The 26604-nt window shown below is 51.1% G+C and overlaps 1 protein-coding gene across 2 annotated transcripts in view; it reads left to right on the top strand.

The window, feature by feature from the left end:
• The first annotated feature begins 3779 nt into the window (after positions 1–3779).
• The window catches only part of PPL (periplakin), a 45205-nt gene continuing 22380 nt past the window's right edge, over positions 3780–26604 (top strand). For both annotated transcript variants that reach the window (XM_090277063.1, XM_090277064.1), the window contains exons 1-2: positions 3780–3996; positions 25256–25355. In XM_090277063.1, the coding sequence (XP_090133189.1) occupies positions 3935–3996; positions 25256–25355 (162 nt within the window). In that variant the 5' untranslated portion in view covers positions 3780–3934. The remainder of the gene's footprint in view (positions 3997–25255; positions 25356–26604) is intronic.

Raw genomic sequence — 26604 nt, forward strand, 5'->3', positions numbered from 1 at the left:
CTTTGCTTTCCTAGGGTGTGTGGGTGGGGAAAGGAGATTTGGAAGTTGGGAGAAGTCTAGAGTTTGGAGATGGTTTGAAATTCTTATAATTGTTTGTACTCCTCAGCCTCATTAGCATCGATCCTCCAGCTACCAATCTACTGCCCGTATTTGTTGAGCCTTCACTAACTGCCAGGGGACATTCTAAGAGCTTAATACACAGGAGCTCCCCCTATGATGGGGATGCTACAGATGGGCCCATTTCACAGATGCGGAAAATGGAGGCTCAGAGAGGGAAAATGACTTGTCCGTGTTCATGTAGCTGAAAGGGACTGAGCATGGACGCCAACCCAGGTGTCCTCAGGATGCTCCCCGTCGTCCCCATCTCTGGAGCCCTGATAAGGCTCTTCTTTCCAGACTCATCCTGGTGGGCTTTGTACTTGTTTGTATCTTTGCCTCAGCTATTAAGACTCTCAGCAACTGAACAGTACAGTGGCTGCCTTCCTCAGCATGAGTTCTCTTTTCCTCAAGTTTCATATCTTCCATAATCCTATCCACCAGTATCTCCTGGTCCTCTTCCAACAAGGAAGGAGGTTAGAACCATAGAGTGTGGTGGGGCACAAGTCAGGGGACAGGAGAGGGGACAGAGGAAGGGCTCTGGGAAGAGGGAATGACAGACTTTGGTCATTTTTAAACAAGTTCTTAAAAAGTAACTGGAAAAAGCAATTGTAAAAGCAATTTAAACACATACAAAAGAAGTTGGGAGAAGAAACCTCCAAGCCATGGCTCGGTGGCTCAGTTTATTGGAGCGTCGTCTCTGTACATCAAAAGGTTGTGGGTTCTCTCCCCAGTAAGGGCACGCACCAATAAGGGAGGCAGTAGATTGCTCTTTCTCTCTCTCTCTCCCTTCTTCCCTCCCTCCCTCCCTCCCTCCCTCCCTTCCTCTCTCTCTCTCAATTCAGTGGGAAATGTCCTCAGGTAAGGATTAAACATAAATAAATAAATAAATAAATAAATAAATATCCAATACTATAAAAGGGTATACAATGAAAATTCAGGTTTCTCACTTGTCCCTCTTGAGGGGAGCCATGGCTGAGCTTCTTGTGGGTACTTTCAGAAGCTTTCTGTGCACATCCACACGCACATTCTCTCCCTTGCCTTCTCCCTCGCACTTTGCTTCTGGCACCTGATTTTACAAACGTCTCAGCAGTACTCCACATGGTTTCTCATTCTTTTCCTGGGACAGGGTCTTTCCTGATGCGAACACACCCTGGATTATTTAACCACCCCCTCCCAACAGCCATCTGATGGCTTCCTCCCCAGCACCAGAGCTGCCCTGAGTGTCCCCTGAAGCATGCTTAGCCTCCATGTGAGGGCCCCCTGCAGTGAAAGGTAAGGGGTGAGGGAGCAAGGGTTTCTAGGCAGAGTTGTGACATGGGCAAAAGCAGAGGAACCAACACGATTCCCTTCTGAGCCCTGGTCTGTGACTCACTTGGGTTGTACAGAAGGGGTCCTGGGTGACCAAGCTTTGTGCTGAGTTGAGGCTTCTGCAGGTCCCGGTTGGGCCCCCATCTCTGTTCTGGAGCCTTGACCCCTCCCTGACACCTGCTGGCATCCCAGGCTGGCTGGAGTTGAGTTCCTTGGTGACCTCCAGGCCATGTCTTTACCTCAGACCCTGGAAAGAATTCACTTCAGGACAAAGGGAATTGCTCAAGCCCTTAGCTGCCCGGTGAGGAAGTCCCCACCTGGGCATGGAGGGAGGGTGCCTGAGAGAGGAGCCAGGGCAGAGCAGGGTTCACAGGGAAATGACAGAGTCAGATTTGGCAGGAAGGTTTGTTCAGGGCTCCCCACCTGAGCAGCTGGGAAGCTGCAGGCAAGATCTCTTGCTCCTGGCTTGCCAGAAGTTCAGAATCCTGGGCACCTCCCCGCACTCCCACATTAGGAGCTCAGGTGCGCAAAGCCCTGGGGTCTGCATTTTTACAAACTGCCATGGGGATCCTGATGCACACCTTCAGAGCCCTTGTGTCTTGCAGGACCCTTTATCCTTTTTAGGTTCCCAGACCCTTTGGAACAGTTAATTTAAGGGTCATCAATTTTTAAAAATTATATGTATTAAGAAGGCCTTTTGCTGTTTTCTTGGTTTTTCCCTTTTCTCCTCAACGTTGCAGAACCAGGCAACCAAGGCTGGGAGAGTGTTAATATCTGTTAAGTGATTGTATGGGTGAACCTATTGAAAGTGATAGACCCTCCCCCAGAAAAATTCACATATGGACACACATTTTAAAAGCAAGTGTAGGGGTCCTTGGCTGGTGTGGCTCAGTTGGATGGAGCATCTTCCCTGTAGACCAAGTTTGTGGGTTCGATTCCTGGTCAGGGTGGGAACAAGAAGGCAACCAACTGATGTTTATCACATCTCTCTCTCTCTTCTCTCTCTTTCCCTTCCTCTCTCCATAAAAGCAATGTAAAAATGTCCTTGGGTGAAGATTAAAAACACACACACACACACAGAAAGAAAGCAAGTGTAGGGGGATTCACAAACCCCCTTAAGCCCCTCCACAGTTGTCCCCTTACGAATAAGGTTTTCTAGAGTCTCTGTAACACTGGAACTTCAGTTCTTTGGTGGCAGAAACAAAAGAAGACCCAAAGGACACCAGGTGTTCTCAAAAGCTGCTGGGTCTGGGGCAGGGTAAGCCCTTTGGAATCCACTTGCCCACCATCCTCTTTGTTTTATCAATAAAAAAACAGGTGGGGAAGGGACTGGTCTGAGGACTCTCGATGCCCAGTGTTGGTTCCTGTCTCTCTCCGCTGCAGACCTCATTGCTCCCATCCAAGCTGTAATGGCCTTTTGGCCATAATTTATCTTGCTGCCTTCTGGAATCTCCCCCTGGAGACCGTGCTCTTCCTTCCCAGCTAGGCTCAGAGCCCCCAGTTCCCTCCAGAATGGCGTTGAACCCCGCCCAGCTGTCGGGGTCTCCTTCAGGTTCACCGCCAGACTGGGCTTACTGTCTGTGCAGATGCAGTCTTCTCCACTGCCCCCAGTGTAACTGAGCACATGCTGGCAGAATTGTACAATGTGGCTATTCTGGACCGGAATCCAGTAGCTTTTACGACCAGCCATGAAGTAGTTATGTTCTGCCAGGGCCTGGAGTTATCAAGTTTCAAAGGATTTTTTTGTCCTCCCTAAATGGCACAATGATAATCATGGCAAAGCTTCCTGCACATTTGGGCCAGGCGCTGTGCTAAGTGCTTTGTGTGAATTATCTACAAGGATCTCTTCATAACCCTTTGGGATGGGGGTGGTTATCACTGTTTGACAAATAAGGAAACTGAGGCTGGAAGCAGCTGACCATTTGTGGCTGCAGGACCTGAACTTCGGCAGGTGCACTCCAGATCCCCTTTTTCTCAACTGCCATCGACGCTGCTACCACCTGAGTGTAATTCACTAGCTATCCAGGGTACAGAGACCTGTCCAGGTTTCTGCCACACCTGTGTGGAGGGCCCACCTGGTGTTAGCCAACAGGAGAGGCAGTAGAGAGCCAGGTGAGGGCCCTTATCCAGGGGGCGCGCCAGACCCGGGGGTGAGGGTGGGGCTGAGGGTGTTCGGAAAAGACCCAGTGTCCCCACTCTCAGCCCAGGCCAGACGCCCCAATCGCTCTCTCCCGGCCAAAGACGCTCTCCAGATGCGTCAGGAAGCCCCGCCCGTCCGGTGGCCCCGCCTTCGGGAAGGTAAGCACCACCTTCCCGGGAACAGCTAGGAGAGCCCTCGGCCAGCAGGGGCCCCGCCCCCAGCGAGTAGTGACCCGGCGCAGCAGCTGCGCCGCACTCGGGCTCCCGCGCTGTAGCTCGCGCACCTGCGCCCGCTGCCGCCCCTCGGTGCGCGCAGGGCCCGCCCGCCGCCCAGTACCCAGTCCCGCGCCACGACCCCGCTGCCCGCCAGCGCACCCCGAGCGCCATCATGAACTCGCTCTTTAAGAAGAGAAACAAAGGCAAATACAGCCCCACGGTGCAGACCCGGAGGTGAGGAGGCGTCCGCACACCCCCCCCCCAGACGTCCTCGCGAAACGTGCGTGCTGCGGGGCGCACTGGATAGAGAAGCGCCGCCGGGAGCGTTGGTGAATGGCCGGGTCCTGAGCGCTGCAGGGAGCCCAGGAAGCACGGTCCCGGGAGGCCCAGGGGGCGGGGAACTGAGCTAGGCGGGCGCGACACTCTGGAACGCGGGGCCCGGCCGCGATGAGGATGGGTTGGGGGCGCCCAAATGAAAAAACTATCTGGCACCAGGGAGTTCTAGGAGCCCAGAGAGCACTGACTTAGCACCTAGAGAGTGAGGAACTGAGCTGGAGGTATTGGGGACCTCCGTGTCCCAGGGTCGTCCTTGCGCCAGGGGTCCTCCTAGGCCAGGAAGCACTGCCCTAGTGGGGAGCGGTATATCCTGAGGACGCTACACCCAAGGCCGCGGTGGAGGGTGGGCGCAGACGACCTAGGAAGCACTGTTTAGGAGCGCACGGGGGCGGGAAAATTGAGCTAGATTGTGGGAGGGGGCGTTCCCCTGAGCTTTATGGAGAGCGCGCAGGTGCTTCGTGCGTTGGGGAGGCTAAAAGTGGGGAAGGATCACTGGTTGGGGGTGCCATCTGCCGCAGTACTTCCAAGTACCTGCCACCCTGCGTTCGAGCCTCGTCAAGAGTAACTGGTGGGTGTAGGGTTGCTTGGGTGGGGGGCACAGGCTGAAGCACCCTGTGTTCCCGCCTCTCCCCCCTCCCCCCCAGCCGGCAGCAGCCTTGCTGGGATCTAGGCAGTGGCTGGGCGGTGTCGCCTGGGCGATGTCAGGACCTCCTTCTGGCTGCCCGATTTGTCGGGCGTGGCCCTCCCCCCACCAGCCCCGAAACTGGCGGCGTCTCCGAGCCCGGGGTTCCCAGGGCGGCTTCGGAAGGGAATGACATGTCTTGATGTGTTTGAGTTGAGACGGCAGCCCACGTCCGTTTTGATAAGCCTAATGTATTCACTTAATAACCGGTTTAGGGGAGTCTCGCGGAGATGCTGAGATTGAGGGAGGGGGCAGGACTTCGACGTCTGCCTTGTCCCCTCTCTAGGGAGGAGACACTTTGGGAGAGAGCAGTTTACCAAATTCCTCCCTACAAGGGGCTTCAGGCAGGTGGGGGACTCAGAGAGTTGCCCAACCCACCTGCCTGGGTATTCTCTCCTAGATGCACTCAGCCTGCGCCCTACCTCCCCTTGTCCCTGAGCAGCTCCTAACTCCCTCCCAGGCCCCAGATGACGGTAAGAAGACGCTGGCCAGGGCTCCCACCCTGCCTCTGTGGTCCAGCCCAGGCAGACCTGTTTGACAAGTGCTGGTGCAGGGCGTGTGGGCACAGCCCTTTCACAAACTCCACTAAACAGGGATCCTACCCACCCCCACCTCTCCTTTGGGCTGTTTCAAGTTCAGAGGCATTTCTTCCCTTCTCCTCCAAGGCTTCCCCAACTCCAGCCTCCTTGCTCTTTCACAATTCCAGAGACGAGGCAGGGCCCTGCACACTGTTCCTCTGTGGCTGGGTCCAGCTGGCTCTCAACTCAGCTGGGGTACAGCCCAGTCCAGTCCCTGAGTGGTTCTCAGGCATTGCACAATTGCATGCTCTGTGCCAACCATGGAGGACTGTACTGTTCTACCCCCACTAAGACTAGGGCCCCCTCCAGTCCTTCACATATGCACACACCCACACACCAGGAGATGGGCCAGGCCTTGACCTGCATCCAGTCCCCCAAGGCCTGGGCTTGGACCTACCAAGCTTAGAGGGACTTGGACTTTCCAGCAGAGGGTAGGAAGAAACTATTCCCATCCTTTATAGCTGTGGGGGACTCTGAGGGCCTGGGGTGGCAAGGACAGTGGGTCCTGCATCTCTGTACTCCTAGTCCAAGGCAGCCACCCTCTGCCCTTGGCTGACTGATGTGATTGATCTCAGATCTCAGCTTAGAGGTGTCTTTCTGCAGGAAGCCTTCATCTTATCTCCCCAGCATGGAGTGAAAGACTTCCTTTGAGCTCCCATGGCCTTGCACAGTCAGAGCCCTGAGTAGGTGCCAGGTGCTTCTCCAAGTGGTCTCACCAACCTAGTGCACCCCTCTGCCCCTTCCTCTACATGGGGTCAAGTCCATGCACTGGGTTGTGGTGTGGGGGACTGCCTCTTGCCCCATTTGCTCAACAACAATCTTCTGAGTGTTACTCAGTGCTCAGCCCTGTACTTGAAGCTCTAAGACGTGGTCACAGGTCATGGACCTGGTCCCCAAGTTATTCTTTTACTTGAGCTTCTGGAGTTCTTCTCCGTTGCCTGGAGGAAGGTGGGTTTGCCAGTGATATTCAGCATGGTGTGGTGGGCAGAATGCCTCGCTTCTGATCCTGGCTTTGCCACATCTGCTGTGGGCAAATCAAAGAATCGCTCAGAGCCTCAATTTCCTCGTCTGCAAAGCAGTAATGGTGCTAGTATCTCCTACGTGGGATTACTCGGAGGAGCAAATGTGACAACAAAGAGAATGCCGCTGGCACATAGAAGGTGCCCAGGCAGTGGGTCTGCATCTGCCCCAGCTGAGAGGACCCAGGAGTTGTGACCTTCACACGCAGATAGTCGCAGCTTTGAGTTGCACAAGTGCGAACTAGTGAACAGAGCGCCTCTGAGGATACTGCACCTCCCTGTTTGTCAGCCTTTTAGCAGCTGAAACTGGGGAGGGCTGGGACAGGGTGTGAACAGCTCTGCTGCTCCTGTCACCCTGGTTTCTAATGACAGGTGTGGGAGCTGATGTTCACACCTGAGCTAATGACAGGGTCCGGCCTGATGGTGCAGGTCACGGAGGACAGTGTCCAACCCAGTAGGGAGGGTCAGGAGATCTGTTCTCACCTTCCTGCTCTGTGGCTAAGAGTGCAGCCCCAGCCAGCCCCTACTTACTTCCTGGCTGTGCAATCTGGGGCAACCTGCTTGGCCTCTCTGTGCCTCTGTGTTCTTACCTATAGAAATGGGCACAAGTATACTATCTTCCTGGTGATATGGTTGGCATGAGGATTAAATGAAATAATTTAAGGAAGAGTTAAGAATCCATCCATAGCAGCTGTAATGAGTATAACTACTGAGCAAATGCAGATAAGGCATGTATCAGCCACTGTGTGCCTGAACTGGACAGGGTATGCACTACACAATTTCCGGGGTGCCATTCCTGATGGGTGGGGTGGATGTGGAGGAAACATGGCAACCTCCCTGCACTTGATGGAGTTATGTTGAATTACAAGTATGGTTACAGGCCTGTGTTTTGAGGGCGGTGGAAGCCAAGCAGGGACGGTTATCCCCAGTGAGAGATGGAGCTGGACAGCTGTATCTAGCCCAGTGGCTCTGGTGCTCCCTAACTGGCCTGAAGTGAGCATTGTCAGAGTAGAGACCTTGGAGATCAGGGAGGACTTCCAGAGAAGGTGTCCAACCTGTCATGGAAGGAGTGGAGCAGTTAAGGTCCAGCTCTGGAGTTAGACTGAGTTCTGCCTGTTTGATTTTGGCAAAGAAATTTGATCTTACTGAGCCTCATATTTCTAATCTGTAAAATGGGACTAATCTTGTTCTTCCACCCAGACCTGGGTCCCAGTAAGCACCCTGCAGCCTGGCCTTGTTTCCTGACCTCGCCTGAGCAGGTTGCTGCAAGAATGGCTCCGTCCTGATGCAGGTAGCCTGCATGGGAAACAGGGCTTTGTGAGCTGGTGTAAGGGACCTGTACTCTCCTAGAAGCCAGCTGGGGTACCCTGAGCCTCTTGGTGGTTAAAGACATAGAGTTTGATAGCCAGATGTGAGTTCAAGAACCACCTGAGCTGTGTGACCTTGGCCAGGTCACTTAACATCTCTGAGTCTCAGTTTTCTCATATGTGAAATGGGAGCGCTGATAGCAGTGCTTCAGCTTGTGAGGTCAGGTGTGTGAGTGCTTAGTAAACCCCAGCAGCTGTATTAGTGATCACACACTGCTGTTAAGGGCCGGAATCGTGCTGAGCTCAGAGTTGACCAGGCAGCTGGTCTCCTTCCAACTGTGGAGACTGCAGCCTGGGTGGGGCACGGGGTCATGTGGGCTCTTTCACCCTGCCCCATGCCCCCCCTTAAGCAGACACACAGAGAGAATCACATGCACTCATTTACTAGTGACAGCTGGAAAGCCTGAACAATTTGACAGGGAGGCTTCCCTGTAAGCAAAGCCTACCTCCAACCATATGGGTGACTGGACTGCAGTGAGCTGCCCAGCCATTTCTCAAGCACCTACTGTATGCCTGGCATGGCCATAGATGTTCTAGCATCTCCTTCTGACAGTGTGCCTGCCATTGGTGGTGATAGCCTATGTCACAGAGGGGGGCACTGAGACCAAGAGTAAAGGCACTCACCTTGGGTTCACAGCTCACCATGGCTGATGCTGGGGGCTCAGGGCCCCCTGGGTAAAGAAACTAGGTCTCTCCACCAGGACCTGGGGCTGGTGGCAGCTGACTAGGGACTGCTCTGGGCCAGTCATTGGCTTTTGTATTCAATACCTCCGCCCCAGCAGCCCTTTCCTCCTCGAATCTCCCTGACTTTGCCCTCACTTGCCCAGTCCTCCTCTTGGCAGAGGGAATGGGACCTGATAAGTGAGATTCAGAACAGAACCAGCTGAATCTATAAGGACGGCTGCGTTACAGCTGTGGTATTTCAGGCATTGTCGGGCAATCGTCTGGGGACAGGCAGTTTTGGGGGAGAGGCTTAGCTCAATTCACACAACACAGACAACACCCTGAGGAGAGGGAGGGGCATCAGGAGGGTCCTGGCGGCTGGGGAAAAGCTGCCTCAAAAGCATTTCCAAGGTCCCATGTCAAGGGAGGAGGACCCAGGATTCCCCTCTTGCCACCACACCTGCCATCTTCCAGCCTGCCTGTTCTGGCCTGCTTGTCCTGTTAGGGAGCTGGAAGAGGGGAATAGCCTTTGGCCTTTGTGTTGCAGCCTTCTGAGCCCGGAAAGGGGGGCCTCCAGTGCCCCTTTTGATCTCTAGGAAGGCTGGAGCTGTCCGCAGGTCGAGCCCTGCCCTTTCCCCCACTTTTCCTTCTGCCTCCAGAGGTAGCAGCCCAGGCTGGGGCCCCAACAACTCTTGCCTGGGCACTGTAGTGTCTCTTCACAGCTCCTGCTTCCATCCCAGCACCCCAGTCCCTTCTCCCTGTTGCACCCATGGAGCTCTTTGTGAGATGCACATCTGATTCTGTCCCCTGCTGCTTTAACCCTTCACTCTCAGGCCTTGGGAGCTGCTGCCCTGCACATGAACACAGTCCGTCACCCTCACCTTGCCACACTGCATCCAGCCACTAGGCCTTCGCCCGTGCCGTCCCCTGCCTGGAATGCTCTTCCCACCCGTCTTCACCTGCTTACTTGTCTTCCTCTTCCATGATTCTCCCCATTCCTCAGGGAAGCCCTCCCTAACCTGTCTGCTGGGGCAGACCCACCTCCTCTATTGTCGCCCCTCCTTTGTGGCTCTTATCTCAGCAGCCTTTGGACTCTGTGGTGGCCAGATGGGGATGAATGTCTTTCTCCCCCAGAGACTGGCTGGTGCAGTCCACGTGCTGAGTGGAATGAATGAGGGTGAGGAATAAACACACTGGTGTGCACTCACGCGTGCACACACCCCAACCCAGGTGGGGCGGGGTTTTACCTGTGGACGGAAATTCAAGGGCCAGAGCAGTCAGAGCCTACTGACCCCTGTCCCTATCCAGTCACCACTGTGAGCTTAGTAAACAGCAACAATGCAGGGTGAGAAGCTGAGAGAGTGGAGGCAAAGGGGCCCTGAGGCAGTCTGGTGAGCTTTGGGAGGAGGGGACACTAGGCGGGGAAGAGAAAGCACTGAGGAGCAGGAGACTGGGAGCTGTGCATGCATGAGGTGTGCTTCCGTGTGCGTGAACCTGAAAAGGCATCATGTTGCAAGACCAAAGCAAGTTGATGGGGATGCAAAGAGTATGTTTGTATACATTTTTAAAAACATACATACAACACAATTCCATACAATGTTTCTGGACGCAGACACAGATTGTTTTGAAAGTGTAAAACGGGGTTAGGAAGCAACCAGAAACTCCAAAATTACACTATCCCTGAGGAGGGCATAAGGGATAATGAACAATGACATTTTATTTCTTTTTAAACAAAATCTGAAGCAAATCTGGCAACGTGGGAACATCAGCTAAATCATGGTGGTAGTATCCTTTTCAGGACTTTTCTGCATGTTTGAGTTAGGTCATTGGGTTTCCAAGTTTTTGGGTTTTTTGTTTGTTTGTTTTATGTGATAAAGGAAAGGTGTCTTTATTTAAAAAAACTATACAATTTTGGAATAACAACTTCCTGCATGCAGTAGTCACTTAAGCCTATTAATTTATGCTAAAATCTTTAACTCTTTAGTTACAGCTTTAATCATCTAAGCCTATCAATTAAGGCTAAATTCTTTAACACCTGAGTTCCCCTATCATTTCCCCTGTTAGTTTTTAATCATTCTATTTCTGTAGGATTAGTTTACAATCTAAAAAACATAAGATACAAAAGCTACACAATTCTAGAAGAATGGCAGGCTTCTGCCTCAGAGCTCGTCTCCTCTAAACTACTCGAAGAAGAATAACACTGCCACACTCCGCCAGGCCAGCCTGCTCCTAGGCTGTGCCTGGAGTTCCTTCCCATGCAAAATACCATCCTTCGGGAAACGCAAACACCTGCAGCATGATCATCCAGGCATCCTCGAGGGAGCGCCTCAAGTTTTTCAAAGCGATGGGTGGGATGGACGAGAAAATCTGGCAGAGGGAACAGCACGGGCGAGACCCAGGAAGGGAGCCCAGTATCCTGCATCTCGGCATCCAGTCAGTAGGAAGAGAAAGGATCTGGGGGGTGGCAAGGGGAAGGAGGAAGTGGCCTCAGGATGGTAGGGTGCCCAAGGCATGGGGAGCAAGAATGGAGGGCAAGCAGGAAGGTTCTGGATGGGGAGATAGTGGAAATTCTGGGGTTGGGAGGGGGAACTTAGAAAGGTGTGAATATACAGGAGGCTCTGAGGTTGAGCCCTAGCTTGGTACAACTGCCCTAAATTATAATTGCTGTCTGTCTCAGATAATACTGCCCTCGTCTCTTCTTTTCCAGGCGAGGTTCAGAGTTTCAGTAACCTACCCTAGGACTCTCAGATGCTCTGACCTGGGCATTCTGAGCTGGGAGCAGGCAAGCCAGCTGGCAGGGTGTCCCAGCTGGCCCCCGGTCCATCCTTTCCTGGGCAGAGGAATTTGTCAGGTCTTGTGAGAACAACGCACACCCAGTGCAGCGGCTGGCAGCTCCACCCACTGCCTGCTGACCCTGGAAGGCTTGCAGAGCTTCAGGGAACAGTCCTGTGCAGATTTCTTTGTTGCTCCGGATGCCTGGGCTCAGATTGCACACTCATACCTTTTAAGGTTTTCTCCATCCAGAGCATGGGAATCTGTTCCAGTTGAAGGCTGAGGCAGGATTCTGAGTCTGTGCCACCCAGAATATAGAGGGTTCCAGTTTTGTTGCTCCGGAAAAGGAGCTTGACTCTTCCCAACTGTAAAATGAGCAGCCAAACCCCCATGGTAGCGAGGGAAAACCTGAGGCTGTGGGCAAGGATGAGGCGAGCAAGGAGGGCAGAGTAGGAAAAGTCTGGGTTTGGGAGCCGAGAACCTGCCTTGCAGGCCCAGCCGTGCCACTGGTCAGTTGTGCCACGGCCACATTCCTGCCCCTCTCTGGACTTTGTCTTCATCACTGGAGTACAAGCTTCACGAAGGTAGGGACTTTGCATGCTGTGTTGTCGCTCCTGAACCCCTTGAGTGGTGCCTTGCACACGGTGGGTGCTCAGTAAACAGTGGCGGAAGGTGTGTTTCTGATCTGGGAATTGGAGGCATGTGGGCTCGTGGAGAGGATTAGAGATGATGTGTGTAAAGCATCAAGCATGTAGTAGGAGCTTAATCAACGGAGACGTGTACTGCTCGTACAAGGTCTTGAACCAGGAATGCTGTCCTAACATCCCGGGTGCCGAGATCAGCTCGAGCCCCATTTAAACCTTGCAAAAATCTTCAAGATATGCCCTGGTGTTACCAAAAGTGTCTTGAATTTCTGTGCATGTCTGTAGCAAGAGCCCAAAAGCACACGCCTGACACAGGCCAGAGGTGGGGTGGCCTTCCCTGGGCAGAAACAGACGAGGCCGTGACACAGAGCCATATTTACTACACCAACAGCCCTGTCAATTTAGGATCTACTGCCCCAGAACTAATAGCTGGGTGTGGAGAAATTTATTGCCTAATTACCATGGAAGTTTCTGGTAGGGAGAGTATCAGTCAATTGACCAATCAATCTAGTATTTATTGGGTGCTTCCTGTGTACTGCTTTCTCACAAGACTTCCTGTAGAGAAGGGGAGTTTTTCCTCAGCCTGCTCCCCCTAGTCCTGTAACATGTTGCTCTGGGTTGTTTTCTCATTCCCACCCTGGCTGCACATCAGAATCATCTGAGGAGCTTTAGAAAGCGATCGTCAGGCCCTGTGGAAGGCCAGTTGAGTCAGAATCTATGGGGTAGGGCCCAGACTTCAGTCTTGATGTGCAGTCAAGGGGTAAACCACATATTGGGTTGGCCAAAAACTGCGTTATGTTTTTTCTGTAAAATAAAAGACAGATTTTTCATTTTCACCAGTAACTTTATTGATTTGGCTGTTTTAAGTATGTTGGCTATCTCCTGTTATTGGCGTCTAGTGGGTAGAGGCCAGGGGTGCCACTAAACATCTTCCAATGCATAGGACAGCCCCACAGCAAATAATTTTTTGGCCAAAATGTCAATAGTGCCAAGAAACTTCGCAAACCACTTTTGACATGTTCAGTCAGTCACAGCACCTTCTCTATACACTGCACAGATCTTTTTTTGTGCATGTGTTTCAGTTGCATTTTTACCTTTGTTGAAATAATAAAGAATAATACACTGAAAATGTTGCATATTTTCTTCCATCTTCAATATTAAAATCGCTGCACAAAAACTCACCAATGTTGGTAAGTTTTTTTTTAATGCACGCTGTTATGACAGCTGTCACAATACAGTCTAAAAAAACTGTTTCTAATGAACTTAGAGACAACTAAGCACTATGAGAGCCACTGCACAGAAAAAAACATAATGGACTTTTTGGTCAACCCCATATTTAGACTGATTGCTTTGCTCCATCTTGTCTTAGAGTTATATACACCTTGTTTTCTCCTTTCAGTAGCAGTTGCCCAGTCTGTCTCACTCTATTCTTTTATTCTCAAACTTCCCATATCATTTTGTTTCAGGTGTGTCTTATAAAATGGCCTAGAGCTGACTTTTGTTTTATTTTTGTATTCTCATCTGAGAGTCTTTATCTTTTAACAGGCAAGTTTAACTCTTTATGGTTATTATAATGACTGATGTGTTTGGACCTACTCCTACCATTTTGTTTTGTATTCCTTTTTATTATGGCTCCTCTTTGTTTTCTTTGTGCTCTTTTCTTGCATTTTAGTGGATCAAGCTATATTTTCACCATTAAAATTAGGATATAAGGCCTGAATGGACAGAGCAAATGAAAACTATCTGACCCAGGTGTTCTGAGTCTTTGTAATTATAATCCTTGGTATGCTTTTCTTAATCCTCCCTATGAGGTTATTAACCCCTGGACAATAAGTACTTACTCATCTTTTGGGAGAGCCCTTCTGTAGCCCTTAATTCCAGGCCTTGCCTATGCTTGAGTTTCAATAAGTAGATGTTAAGTTAAACAGATATTTTATAACACATCTTCAGTAACTCCTGTCTGCAGGGGCTTGGTAATGGAAAAGGGCCTGTCCCAGGGCAGAGGTGTGAGAGTGAATTGGTGGGTGGGGGTGAAAATCTATTCAGCAATAACTGAGTATTTAAAAATACTGACTATCTAGAGAACCATCTGGGGTGGCAGCAGTCACCAGCATAGACACTTAGCGACGCTGTGGCCCTCCTCCCCGGGCTCACTCGGTTTCTGCATCTGCAGTGGGAGTAATGATAGTACCCATGGATTGTTCTGAGGATCAAAGCACGAACCTGTAGCAGGTATCAGGTAGGGCATGGTGCAGGAAGGTGGTCCCTCTGTGCTGGTTCCTTCCCCCATCCCCCCAAAGTCCTGCTCAGAGGGATAGGCTGGGGGCCTGGTGTCTTCTTAGGAAAATGACTCAGCCTCGGTTATCTCCACTGATTGTTACCCAGCCACTGGGATTAATTGTGCTAATGAAGATGTCAGCAAGATACAAATCACTGTTTCCCCTGGGTGGTGAACACCCTGCAGCAGCACCCTGCCTCCCCGTGTCTCCCTCTCTGTGGATCTGTATTGTTCCCATGTTCTGAGGTGAATCTGGAGCTTGTAAAAATTCTGGCATCACTACTTCCCAGCTGTGTGACCTTGGGCAGTTTCTTAACCCCTCCAAACCTCAGTTATCTTCATCTGGAAAATGGGGAGACAAGAGTTATTAACTCTATAAAATGTCTACTCAACTCAACACCTATTTATTGAGCCCAAGCTTATGCAAGGCCTAGAATTAAGGGCTACAGAAGAGCCCCAAAAAGATGAGTAAGTCCTTATTGCCAAAAAGTTTATAGCCTGTGAGCAGGATTGAGAAAGCGCCTAGTGACTGTAAGGGTGCCCACCTCCTGGGCTGTGATTTCAATACATGACACATGACAGGGCTGAGCAGGAGATAGGCACCTCCTAGTGGGTGCTCTTAGGGTTTAGTTCTTATGCGCCAGTCATTTCCTGAGTGCCTCCCATATGGACCTTTTTGTCAGGGACAGGACGATGTCCTGGAGTGACAAGCTTTTGCTCTCAGCCAGGTAGTGTTTAAAGAAGGTGGAGACTGGGGCCAGGCCTGGAGGTTTCTAGGGGGTTGGTCAGGCCCTGGCTGGCCCTGGAGGCAGGCAGGACTCAGAAGAGGATGACGGTGGCCAGCAGGCAGCCATGACCCTTCTCTGGGCTCAGGGAGGGGCAAGGTTGGTTCCGGGAGGTGTGCACGCCTTTACATTCCACACATTCCCTGGCTGATGCCTCCTGCTCCTGCCTGCTCCTGAGCACACCCACTGAGGCAGAATAAACCCCAAGAGGGAGGACCTGGAGATGTGACCAAAGGCTGAAACATGGGGACTGAATCAGGCCTGGAAGACAAGGTGGCTTTGGCCAGGGAGGGAGAGCTGTCTCCACCAGACATGCCCTGTTCCCTGCCAGTTCCCATCCCCACACACAGAAAGCAAGAGCAAGTTAAACTGTGACTGATGGAAGACAAAACAGTTTTGGGTAGGAAGGAACAGCTAGGGCAGTCACTGGGGTGTGATCTGTTGCCCAGAGTGTCGGTTCAGGAAAGTGGCCATTCTTCCCGCCTGGAGGGATGGCTGGCTGGAGAGCAAGCCAAGTGCCCCAGTTCTGCCCCATGGCCTGTGGCTAAGGTGCTGTAACCCTGGTGGTCTGGGAAAGGATGTTGGACTTTCTGCTGCTTTCTTCGTGCCCTGGCACACCACACCCAGGCAAAATAGAAGCCTTGGATTGTTTTGAGGTCAGGCAGCCCAGGGATCTACAGATAAAACCTGGCCTTGGGCAGGTATCTGGCTGGCCTGTGTGAGTCTGGAGGGAGGTGGCAGGGAGCAAAAGGAATGACCATTTATTACATGTCCCTAGGTACCAGGCACTGAGTGAGACAAATAGATGCTCCGAGCATGTATCGGCTTGATTAGGGAAAAACTGATGGTCACTATGGGCTTAGAGCAATGTGGTCCAGAGGCCTCAGAATCATTCGAGCCACGCTGTCCTGTACAGTAACCACCAGCCATGTGAGATCTGCCTAGAACACAGTAGTTGTCCTGCAGGTGAAAATGACATGCCAGGCTTTGAGGACTTAGTATGAAAAAAGGAATCTAAAATATCTCATTAATAATGTTGCTCTATTAGCTACCTGTCAATATAATATTTAGATAGGGTGAATAAAATATCTTATGAAAGTTAAGTTTCTTTTGACTTTTCTTCATGTGGCTACTAGAAAGTTAAACTACAAGTGTGGCACATTCTATTTCTATTGGACAGCGGTGGCCTTGAACTCAAAGTAACATAGTACCCACCAACCCAACACATTTCCCACCTATTGAATGTGTCTTTCTATTTGCCACTCGGTCAGCTGATGCCATAACCCTATTGTATGGACGAGGAAATTAAGGCCAGGCAGGTACTCCAAACACCAGTGGTTCATTTGACTGTTCCTGGGACAATCTCTGTGCTGTGTGCTGTGGATATGGCAGTGAACGAAATAGACAAAAGTACCAGCAATCCTGAGCCTTTGTGATGTGACAGCCATGTCCTAGGTGCTTTACAAGGATCATCTCCTTAAATTGTCTCAATCCTCTGGGGTGGGATTGATTCTTATCCCCATTTCACAGACAAGAAAACTAAGGCACAGAGCGTCTAAGGAACCTGCCCAAGCCCACATGCCAGCCTGACTCAGCCCCCTTCCCTGCAGGCACAGAGAGAGAATGGACCAGTTGGTGCAGCATGACTTGCAGAGTGAGCTGAAGGCAGCGAGCAAAGATGGCTCTGCTGTGAGCTGGAGGATTGGTCCTTCATGGTGTCCTTGGAGGCACTGGGTCTCTCCTGGGGGCAGGGGGCTGGGAAGCAGGTACTTCTGGTGGCTACAGAGTCCAGGGAGGAGGTAGAGTGACCAAGTGGAACAACTGGGCTTGTGGACTGAGTCTCGGCCAAGGTGATCCTGAAGGTGACCCACAAACAGAGATCCACAGAGGGCGTGCCTGGTAGAAAGGCCCTGAAGCAGGGTAGAGCTCCACACACCAGACAGTGAGGCCATGCACAGAGATAAGGGCTGGAGGCAGGAGGGGCTGGTCCTGGGGACCTTGTGAGCCTGAGCAGGAGTGTGAGCTCTATTCTGAGAGCATTTGGGAGCACTGGCAAGTTTGAAGCTGGACAGTGGTGTGATTTGGTTGTATTATTGAATGATCTTTGACAAATGTGCAGAAGTTAGCTCAGGGGGACAAGAGTCGGGGTGCAGGGAGATGGTTGGGGTGGCCATTGCACTGGTCCAGCTGAGAGGTGGCGACCTTAATCAGGTGGAAACCAAAGGGGCAGAAGGAGGATGGAAGCATGGAGAGCTGTAACTGGATGGAACCAGGAGAGGAAGAGGTGGGGATCAGGGCAGTTCTTGAGGTTCTACTTGAACAACTGGGTAGACAGGCCCTCCCCACCCTCCCTCCTGCAGACAGGGGAGGGTTCTCAGAGCAGCAGAAACCTTATCGTGGAAACACCCTGTACCCCTCCAATATCCAAACTATAGAGGCAGTCCTTAGCCCAAATTGAAGATGGTTCAGCAGGGCTGGGCCTGGGATCTGCATCCTCCCAGCAGCCTCATTATTTGTGTACCAGCCTCTCCCCACAAGGGTTGGAGAAGACATTTCCAAATATTGAGGTTTCTTGTGAACTCTCCACACCCCAGAGCATGTCTGGGCTTGCACGAATATCCATCCATCCATCCATCCATCCATCCATCCATCCATCCATCCATGGGTGTAAATGGTGTGGGTGGCCTGGGGTCTTTTTTTTAGCTCCTCAGTGCCACTGGGTTCTGACATCAGGCCTCAGCTGTGGGTTTTCATCAGCTCCTTAGAAGGAGCCTAAATCCCTGGGGCACTGACCCTAGGTGGAAGCAGAGAGCCTGGGCTCCCTGTGAGGCTACACTTTATATCTATTCTCTCAACCCCCACCCCAGCCCTGTGCTGTGCATACCGACCGCCCTGGGCCCCATTGACAAATAGGGAAACTGAGGTTCAGAGAGGCTATGTAACTTGCAGCTTAAAAGGACTGAGTCAGGATTCAAATCCAGGATGTCTTCCTTTGATCTGGGTGCTTAACCACCATATAGCTGTACTGTGGAAAAGGGTGAGGGCGTGGCAGGAAACTAAAGCAAGAAGAGGACACTAAAGGGTCCCTCGAGAAGGTGTGTTCTCTTCCTTTATCCATGGGAAGCATCCATAGCGACCTCGGGTGCCACCTCTGTCCCTGCATTCCTGAGGGCTCAGTGACCAGATCATGGGCTGTCTTGAGCCATACTGTGCACACATGGCCCTGGGTTCAATCCCAGCTCCCCACTTTGCAGCTGGCCTCTTCGGCTGTGAGCAGACACCGGTAAAAGAGGTCGGACTGTGGTTATTGAATTTCTAACTCCCAGGGACTGAGCGGGGGTACCTGACGCCACGTGAGGTTCCCAGGCCCTCTCCCCACAGTCCAGCATTCTCAGTACATCCCGGGACACAAAGAGGTGCCTGTTCTAGGCTGGCACCTGTGGGATCAGGCCCAAAAAACCCTTGTTTATGCCTGAGTGTGTCCTCAAACCCAGCCCCAGGGCTCTGAGGCAGTGCCAGGCAGCACCCTGGCCAGTCTGCACCCTGTTTTCCTCTCCTTGTATTTGGAGTCTCATAGGCAGACCCCACCTAGTAAACAGGGCTGCCTGCCTTGCCTTGGACAGGACCTGGGTCCTCCCGGACTCGTGCCAAAATCAGGGAGAAGAAAAACCAGGGCTGATTCTTTGGAGAAATGACCCCAATCTGCTGGTGTGATGACCTCACCTGGCTTGTGAAACCCACCAGAGGCCCTTGACTGCAGCCTGGGCTGGGCCGGGCTGGGCTGAGGGGACCATTTCTGGGGACAAGTGAGTTCTGGGTTGCATCAGCTTCTGTCAGGTAGTGTATTAGGCCACAGTCCCCCACCTCCTCCGTGCCTGCCTACAGGTCGGTGTCCTGGATGCCTCGTCACCCAGAAGCATCTGCTGCTATAGAGGTTTGCTGGAAAATCCAGAAATCTAGAAAGAACATTTAAGAAACAAAACTAATCTGTAATTTTTTTCCTAATTTTCCAGTTTACCCTCATGAACATTTTCTGTTCCAGGGTCCCATGTCTCCTTAGTCTTCTGTCATCTCACAGTTCCCCAGTCTTTTGAGACCTTGACAATTTCGGAGAGGTGTTTTGTAGACCGGTCCTCCATTTGGGTTTTTCTGCTGGCTACTGGCACTGAGGAGAGGAAGCTGTGTGTTCTGGAAGGGTTCTGCGGGTGTGACCCTGTGGGACCCTGAGCACCTGTGCCAGGAGTCCCACCATGCTGATGCGCTTTCCCCTGGGGATGTGACCTTGCCGTCTTCCCTGTGAAGTTACTGTGTTTCAGAGGGAAGCAAGTGGGGACCCCAGGGGAGACACGGGGCTCCCAGGGAAGAACCCCATGCACAGGTCAGGGAACAATGGAAGGGCTTCATTTTGCTGCAAATGGCACCCCCTGTGGGAATGAAAGCACAATGAATATGTGTTGCATGAATAAATGTCATTGTCACCACTTGGAACCCCTGCATTGTGCTAGGTGATTTCCGTTCCTTCATTTGGCGCCTTCGGTGTACCAGAGACTGTTTAAACTCACAAGTGTGAGTTTAAATCTCAGCTCTGCTTTGGACCCTCAGACGCTGCTCTGAACCTCCAGCTCAGTCCTCAAACCCCAAAGTGGCCTTTGAAACTCAGTTCTGGTGCTTTCAGAAGTGACCTTGACCCTCCCCCACCTGCCTCACTGAACTAGGTAGGATGAAGCACGTCCACCTTACAGATGATGAAACTGTGCCTCAGAAATATCAGTAGCCCCTCCAAGGTTACACTGATGGTTGGTGCAGTCAGAATTTGAGCCTGTCTGACTGCGGACACTGCTGCCCTCTGGGTGACCTCGGGCAGCTGCCTTCGATTCTGAGGGCCCCAGTGTGCTCATCTGTGTAATGAGCAGGTGGGGTCGGATGACTTCCGAGGCAGCTTCCAGTGCCCGCGTGGCCACTGCCTGCATCACCTGTGTCAGACACTGAGGAAGTGGAGGGAGGGCTGGGCACAACCCTCTCCTGGCACATCACTTAGATCCAATTCCCTTCCTAGTGGGTGGGACAGGATTGGAACAAGGATGATGGGGAAGGGCTGTGCCTTGACCTCCATCAGCTGGGCTGATGGCCCCCAGGTGCCATGTCTGGCTGCCCCTGTGGCTTACTAACAAGATGAAAAGCTAGACCTGCCCAGCCAGTTCCCAGTCCTCCCAGGATCTATACCTCTTCCCTGTGGGTCCCCCTAACTGCCTCCATTCCTGCACTCCTAGCATGGGGCTCTGGAGCTGTCATGGGGACGCATCCATTCCTGTGGCCAGCTTGATGGCAGGAGAAATGCAGGACCCCAAACCCAAAGGGTGAAAGTGTTGGGACCATGCTCCAGAGGTCTGAGTTCTAATCTAAGCTCTGCCCTGCTTTCTGGCTGAGGGACCATGGCCAAGTTATCTAATTGCTCCAAGCCTTGGTTTCCCCATCTGTGAAATGGGAGAACAGTGCTACTTCAGGCGGTGGTAGGTTAAATGAGCTCATCTGTATGTGACTTGCTAGGCATCAGCCAGGCACATACATGGTCAACCCTGTGTTGAGTGTTAATAAGCATCCTCCAGGCAGCCGGGTATAACCTGGAGGTGGCCCAGCCTCCATACAAAATAGGATGAAAGGGACTGAGAGGCTGAGGGAAGAAGAAGAAAAGAAAAAAAACCCTATCACTTATAAATGACACTTGCCAATTTTTTTGGAAACTGCCTTACTGAAAACTTATATACCATATAATCCACTCATTTAAAATAAGCAAGTCAACGATTTTTAGTATATTCACAGTGTTTTGCAATCACCACCATAATCAATTTTAGAACATTTTCATCACCTCAGAAAGAAACCCCTCACCCTTTAGCAGTCACCCCTCCTTCCCACCTCACCAGCCCCTGCCAACCACTTGTTTACTTTTTGCTTCTATGAACTTGCCTGTTCTAGATATTTCAGATAAATGGAATCATATGATATGAGACCTTTTGTGTCTGGCATAATGGTTTCAGGGTTTCTCAATATTGTAGCATGTATTAGTTCTTCATTCCTTTTTTGGCTGAATTGTATTCCATGTGCGGTTAGACCACTTTTTTTTCTTAATCCTCACCCGAGGACATGCTTATTAAATTTTTTAGAGAGAGAGGAAAGGAGGGAGAAAGAGAGGGAGAGAAACATTGATGCGAGAGTAAAAAAACATCAATTGGTTCCCTTTCATACTCGCCCTGACCAGGGAGTGAACCCACAACCCAGGCATGTTCCCTGACCAGGAATTGAACCCTTGACCTTCTGGTTTATAGAACAACCTTTCAACCAACTGAATCACAGTGGCCAGGGCTAGACTACATTTTGTTACTCATCAGTTGATGACTGTTTGGATTGTTTCCACTTTTTTGGCTATTATAAATAGTGTTCTGTGAACATTTGTGTTCAAGTGTTACTGTGGACCTATGTTTTCATTTCTCTTGGGTGGATAGCAAGGAGTGGCATTGCTGGGTCATATGACAACTTTATATTTAACCTTTTGAGGAACTTCTAGTCTGTTTTCCAAAGTAGCTGCACCGTTTTGCATCCCCACCAGCAGTGTGTGATGGTCCTGGTTTTTCCACATTCTTGTCAACAAATGTTATTGTCTTTGATCGTTGCCATCCTAGTGGGTGAGAAGTGGTATCCAGTTGTGGTTTGGAGCATTTGGCATTTTAAGTTAATCTATTAAGTGCCTACTATATACTGAGAGCCCTTACAGGATTGTCATATGCATGGGATTGTTAATGGTCTAGACGAGGGGCCTGCCAGGGTTGGAATTCTAGCTCCAACATTTAATTACTGCGTGACTTTGGGGAAGTTACTATACCTCTCTGGTTCGGTTTTCACGTCTATAAAATGTGGATGATAAATAATAATTACCCACTGGGTCAACACCTACCTCACAGGGTTATAATGAAGATTAAGGAAGAAGTAGGTGGGGAGCCTGGCATGTAGAAAGTAAATTATTAAAATGCTATTATGGTGATGGTGGTTGTTGCTATATGTTGGCTCATATGATTTTTCCTGTGAGTAGCTGTTAGCCCACTGTTTGATCATGTGGCCTCTAGAGTAAGGCTGCTCAAGGAAAGAATTCTGGCTCCACATTCACAAGCTGTGTGACCCTGGTCAAATACCTTGATATCTCTGAGCTTTGGTTTCCTCATCTGTACAGGGGCATACAAACCTCCCCTGTGGACTTAGGGTGAGAATACTATTGGGGCTGTGCCTTCAAACCTATCTGATGTCTGTAAGTATCAAATTACCATGATAGAGATGGAGAAACTGAGGCACATTAAGGGTAAAGTGTTGCCTGAGATGGTTCAAATAATAAACAGCCCGAAAGGACTTGGAGCCCATGCCTCTGTGACTGAAAGCTCCCACTGAACCCATCTTCGTTCTCCACTAGAAGCCCAGGTCCCTGGGGCTGGCTGTCTCCATCCCCCTCTCTGCCCCATGTCCCCTTCTGGTGCTGGGCTTTAACTAGAGTAATGGACCAGCCAGGGTGGGTCCAGAAGGCACTTTCTTCATACCTGCCCCAACCATTGAAGGGGCTGGATTGGGAACTGGCCCCATGCCCAGAGGTACGGCTGGGCTGGGCCCAAGAGGGTCGAAGGCCCCCACCTAACCCATGCTGCAGGTTCCTGATGGTGGCCCACACAGTCATGGGTTAAATATTTGTATTGAGATTTGCCATCTCTCAATAGGCCAGGCTGAGGGTCAGTGGCTGGGGTGGGGCTGAGGGGCCTGGAAGTGCTCACATTCCTCAGGTGGTCTGCCCAGCCAGGGGTTGGGAGCAACGAGGGTTGGCCCATGACCCATCAGCCCAGCCCTTACCCCTCCTTACCCAGATCCTCTATCCACAGTCCCCTATGCAGAGCCTTTCTGGACACTCCACTATACCAGCTTTCTCTACTGTAGGACTTCTCAGAACCTTTACTGACTCATGAACTTATGAAGGGGGTTGGATTTTCCTAACTGCCTTGACTGACAAAGGCTTCATTCTGAGAGTGACTTAAAGGACTGGGAATCCTGGGACCCCACTTTGGGAAAGGCTGCCTCCTTGGCTGACTTTGCAGAGGGTGTGGCCTAGGTGCTGCTGTCTTCTCCCCACCTCCCACTCCCCCGGTTTCTGTGTGTGCAGACCTGGCACAGGGCAGACCTTCAGACAAGGTTTGGGATATGGGCGGACAGACTCACAGCTTCTGTTTGCTGCACCCATTTCTGCCTTCCAGCCCCTACCCCCCCCCCCCCCCGCCATACAGTAGTACCTGCAGTGTTGGACCTCAAACTCTGGAGGGTATTAGGGTCCCCTGGGGAACCTGTAGAAACAACAACAGCAATAATACAGCTTTCTGGGACCAGCTCTGGAAATCCAGGCTCAAAAAGTTTGGGTTATGCCTGGGAATCTGAAGGCTTCATGCCACAGTAGGTGGGTGGGGACCAGGCCTTGATTTGAGGAATTCTACTCTGAAGTGCTGGCAGCCCCCTTTGCTTGAGGGTCTAGAGCCCTGCCCTGGCCCAACTGAAGGGACACTCCCAAGGACCTCTTTCATGGCCCCTCCTCATTGGAACCTTCTGCCCATGAACCCAAGTCTTCTTTGCCCTTTAGAACCCAGGCATCACCATCTCCTCTAAGAAGCCTTCATGGATCAACCCCCTCCCCACCCAGCTGGTTAGGAGACTCCTCTGGGCATTCCCAGCCGCCATGCCTGCCTCAGTCTCTTGATTATTTCTGTAAATGCTAAATTCCTCCCTGTCTAGGAGGCAGATTCCCAGAGGGTGAGGCTGTGTCTGTGTACAGTGCTGGGCCCGGCACACAGTAGGTGCTTAATGAGTGCAAATGGAATGAAACTTCTGGGTGCTTGGCTGCTCAGGCCCCACCATGGAGTCTGTACAAAAGGGTTGTTGATGGAGACGGGACTAAGCACTAATCTTGACCATCTGATTGGCTGGGCGACATTAGCGCAGTTGCTTTTGCTTCTGGTCTTTGTTTCTTCCTTTGTTTAGAAAACAAGAGCAAAGGTGGGGTGGGGCTGGACGACAATAATCACAAACCAACTCCTTGCCTGTATAACATCACTCCCATTCATAACACCACCCGGGAGAGGTACAGGTATTCCATCTGACAGCGGAAATAGAGGCACAGCAGCCTGGCCAAGTCACATAGCCAGAACCCACATCTGATACCAGGGCTAAGGTCTTCACAACCCCGATAATATTTGCCAGATGGTATGTGATGAGATTTTGGGATTTATGTAACGGGAGAACACAGAAATACCGCTTAAGAAAGTTGTTCTGATTTCAAGTCTCTCAGATGCTCTGAGAGCACCCAAGAGAAAGTCTCGGCTTGGTGCTAACACAGCTCTGACTTGGCTTTGATCATTCCCACGCTCTGCTATTAAACAAGAGCAGGGCTTGGTCTTGAGGCGTGCAGGCCACCAAGCATCCAGCTAGAACCTAGTGCTTTCATTCTATTTCCATGGAATTTATTTTGGTGGGTACTTCCACTTGTGGCAAGTGTTTCTGGTTTTCTGTTTACAATGGGAACTCAAGGTCATCTTTGAAGTCCATTTATTTAAGTATAGAGAGCCTGTTTATTGAAAGAAAAGTAACAGGTATTTAACAATAAGGGTGCTTGCACAGAATCTTGCACCCAAATGTTCACAGTAGCATGATTTGTGATGGCCAAAGGTGGAAGCAACCCAGGTGTCCATCAGCTGATGAACGGATAAACAAAATGTGGGCCGGCCATGCAATGGAATATCATTCAGCCATGAAAAGCATACGGGGTTTCTTTATGGGGTGATGAAAATGTTCCGGAATTAGATAGTGATGCTGGTTGTATAACCTCATGAACATACTAAAAGTTACTGAATTATATACTTTAAAAGGGTTGGTTTTTTAAAATTGTTGTTCTGTTACAGTTGTCCCATTTTCCCCCCATGGCTCTCCACTGTCCCACCCATCCCCACCCCCAGTCATTCCCAGCCCTGTTGTTCACATCCATGGGTCATTTATAAAAGGGTAGATTTTATAGTATGTGGGTTATGTCTCAATAAAATATAGAAAAATTGAATATGGCAACACAGAGCATTAGAGCAAATAACCAGACTGGGCTAGTCTCCCCCACCCAGGTGCTCTCTTGTTTCCGTAGCTGTAGCGACTTCACCCTGTGATGCAGCCAACTTCACCTGAAGCTCACTGGGCAGTCACCGCTCAGAGGCTGGGCCTGGGGACACCGTGGGTGGCCAGGGCCCTGGTGAGGCCATGGCCCCTGCCCTCCAGCCCTTCGGCTCACCTCCTCCTCTCCTGCCCACAGCATCTCTAACAAGGAGCTGTCGGAGCTGATCGATCAGCTGCAGAAGAATGCCGACCAGGTGGAGAAGAACATCGTGGATACGGAGGCCAAGATGCAGAGCGTGAGTGCCCCCACCTCCCACCTGGGTGGCCCCCTGAGCCTCCAGCTCCTCTCAGGACCAGGGTCTTGTCTGACCCAGAGGTTCCCACCTGGTGCCATTCTGCCCCCAAGGGGACTGGCCACATTTGGAGACATTTTTAGCTGTCACAACTGGGGGAGTGCAGTGGTTGGGTATCCAGTAGAATGCTACTAAACCCCCGATAGTGCACAGGACACACACTCACGCCCCAAATAATTCAACCTCAACTATCCACCGTGCCGAGGTGGAAAAACTGAGGAGGAACCTCACTATGGCTGTTAATACCAGCCCCTCACCCTGGGTACCTGCAGCTTATAGGCCCTGGAAGAGAACCATAGGCTCAGGAGGATCCCACGGTTAGGATCCTTTTTGCCACTTACTGTGTGACCTTGGGCAAGTCACCTTGCCTCTCTGTTGATGTGATTCCCTCTGTAGGGGTGATCGTTCTTGTTGTCCAAGCTGCTGTAAAAAGTCGACAAGGTTCTGCAGGTGCAGGGCAGGGCTCAATACTATTATCAGTGTCATCCCTCTTACTTCTCACAGAGCCACTGCCACTGCTCAGACTCACATGATCCTCCTTTTTCAGAGAAGAGGGAAAGTAGCTGGGAAAATCACTTTTCCTCTCTGTGCCTCAGTTTCCTTTTCCTCCCTGGAACATGGCGATAACTACAGTCCTGAGCTGTAGGTTCTCCTAAGGATTCTGTCCCAGGCGGGACACTGGAGCTGCGCTCACACTGTGAGCTGCTACGGTGGAAGCTCCACCACCTCAGTGCAGCTGAGTGTATACCTGTTTTGTAGCTGGAAAAACGGAGGTTCAGAGAGGGCTAGGGTAGCTGGTCCATGACAGAGCTGGCCCCAGCAGCATCCCAAGGTGGGCTTGCCAGATTTAGCAAATATTCAATAAAAGCAGGATAGCCAGTTAAACTTGAAGTTCAGAACACAAATAAAAATTGTTTTTGGTGTATGTTGCATGCACTATTTGGGCAATACTTATACTAGGAAATTATCCGTTGTTTATCTGAATTCAAATTTTACTAGGTGGTCTGCACTTCATCCGCCTTTCTGCCCAGGGGGTGACTAAGAGGACTGGGGTATAGCAGGGAGAGAGGTCTGGCTGGTCCCAGTGTTGTCCCCAGGGCCAGCCATGGCTGCCTCTCCCTCTGACCACCCAAGTAGGCTGGGGATGGCACAGCTGGTGGTGAGAAACGGGGCAGGAAAGTCAAGTGGGAAG

The sequence above is a fragment of the Furipterus horrens genome, unplaced genomic scaffold, assembly GCF_987537825.1.
Source record: "Furipterus horrens unplaced genomic scaffold, mFurHor1.1.pri manual_scaffold_5, whole genome shotgun sequence".
Lineage (NCBI taxonomy): Eukaryota > Metazoa > Chordata > Mammalia > Chiroptera > Furipteridae > Furipterus > Furipterus horrens.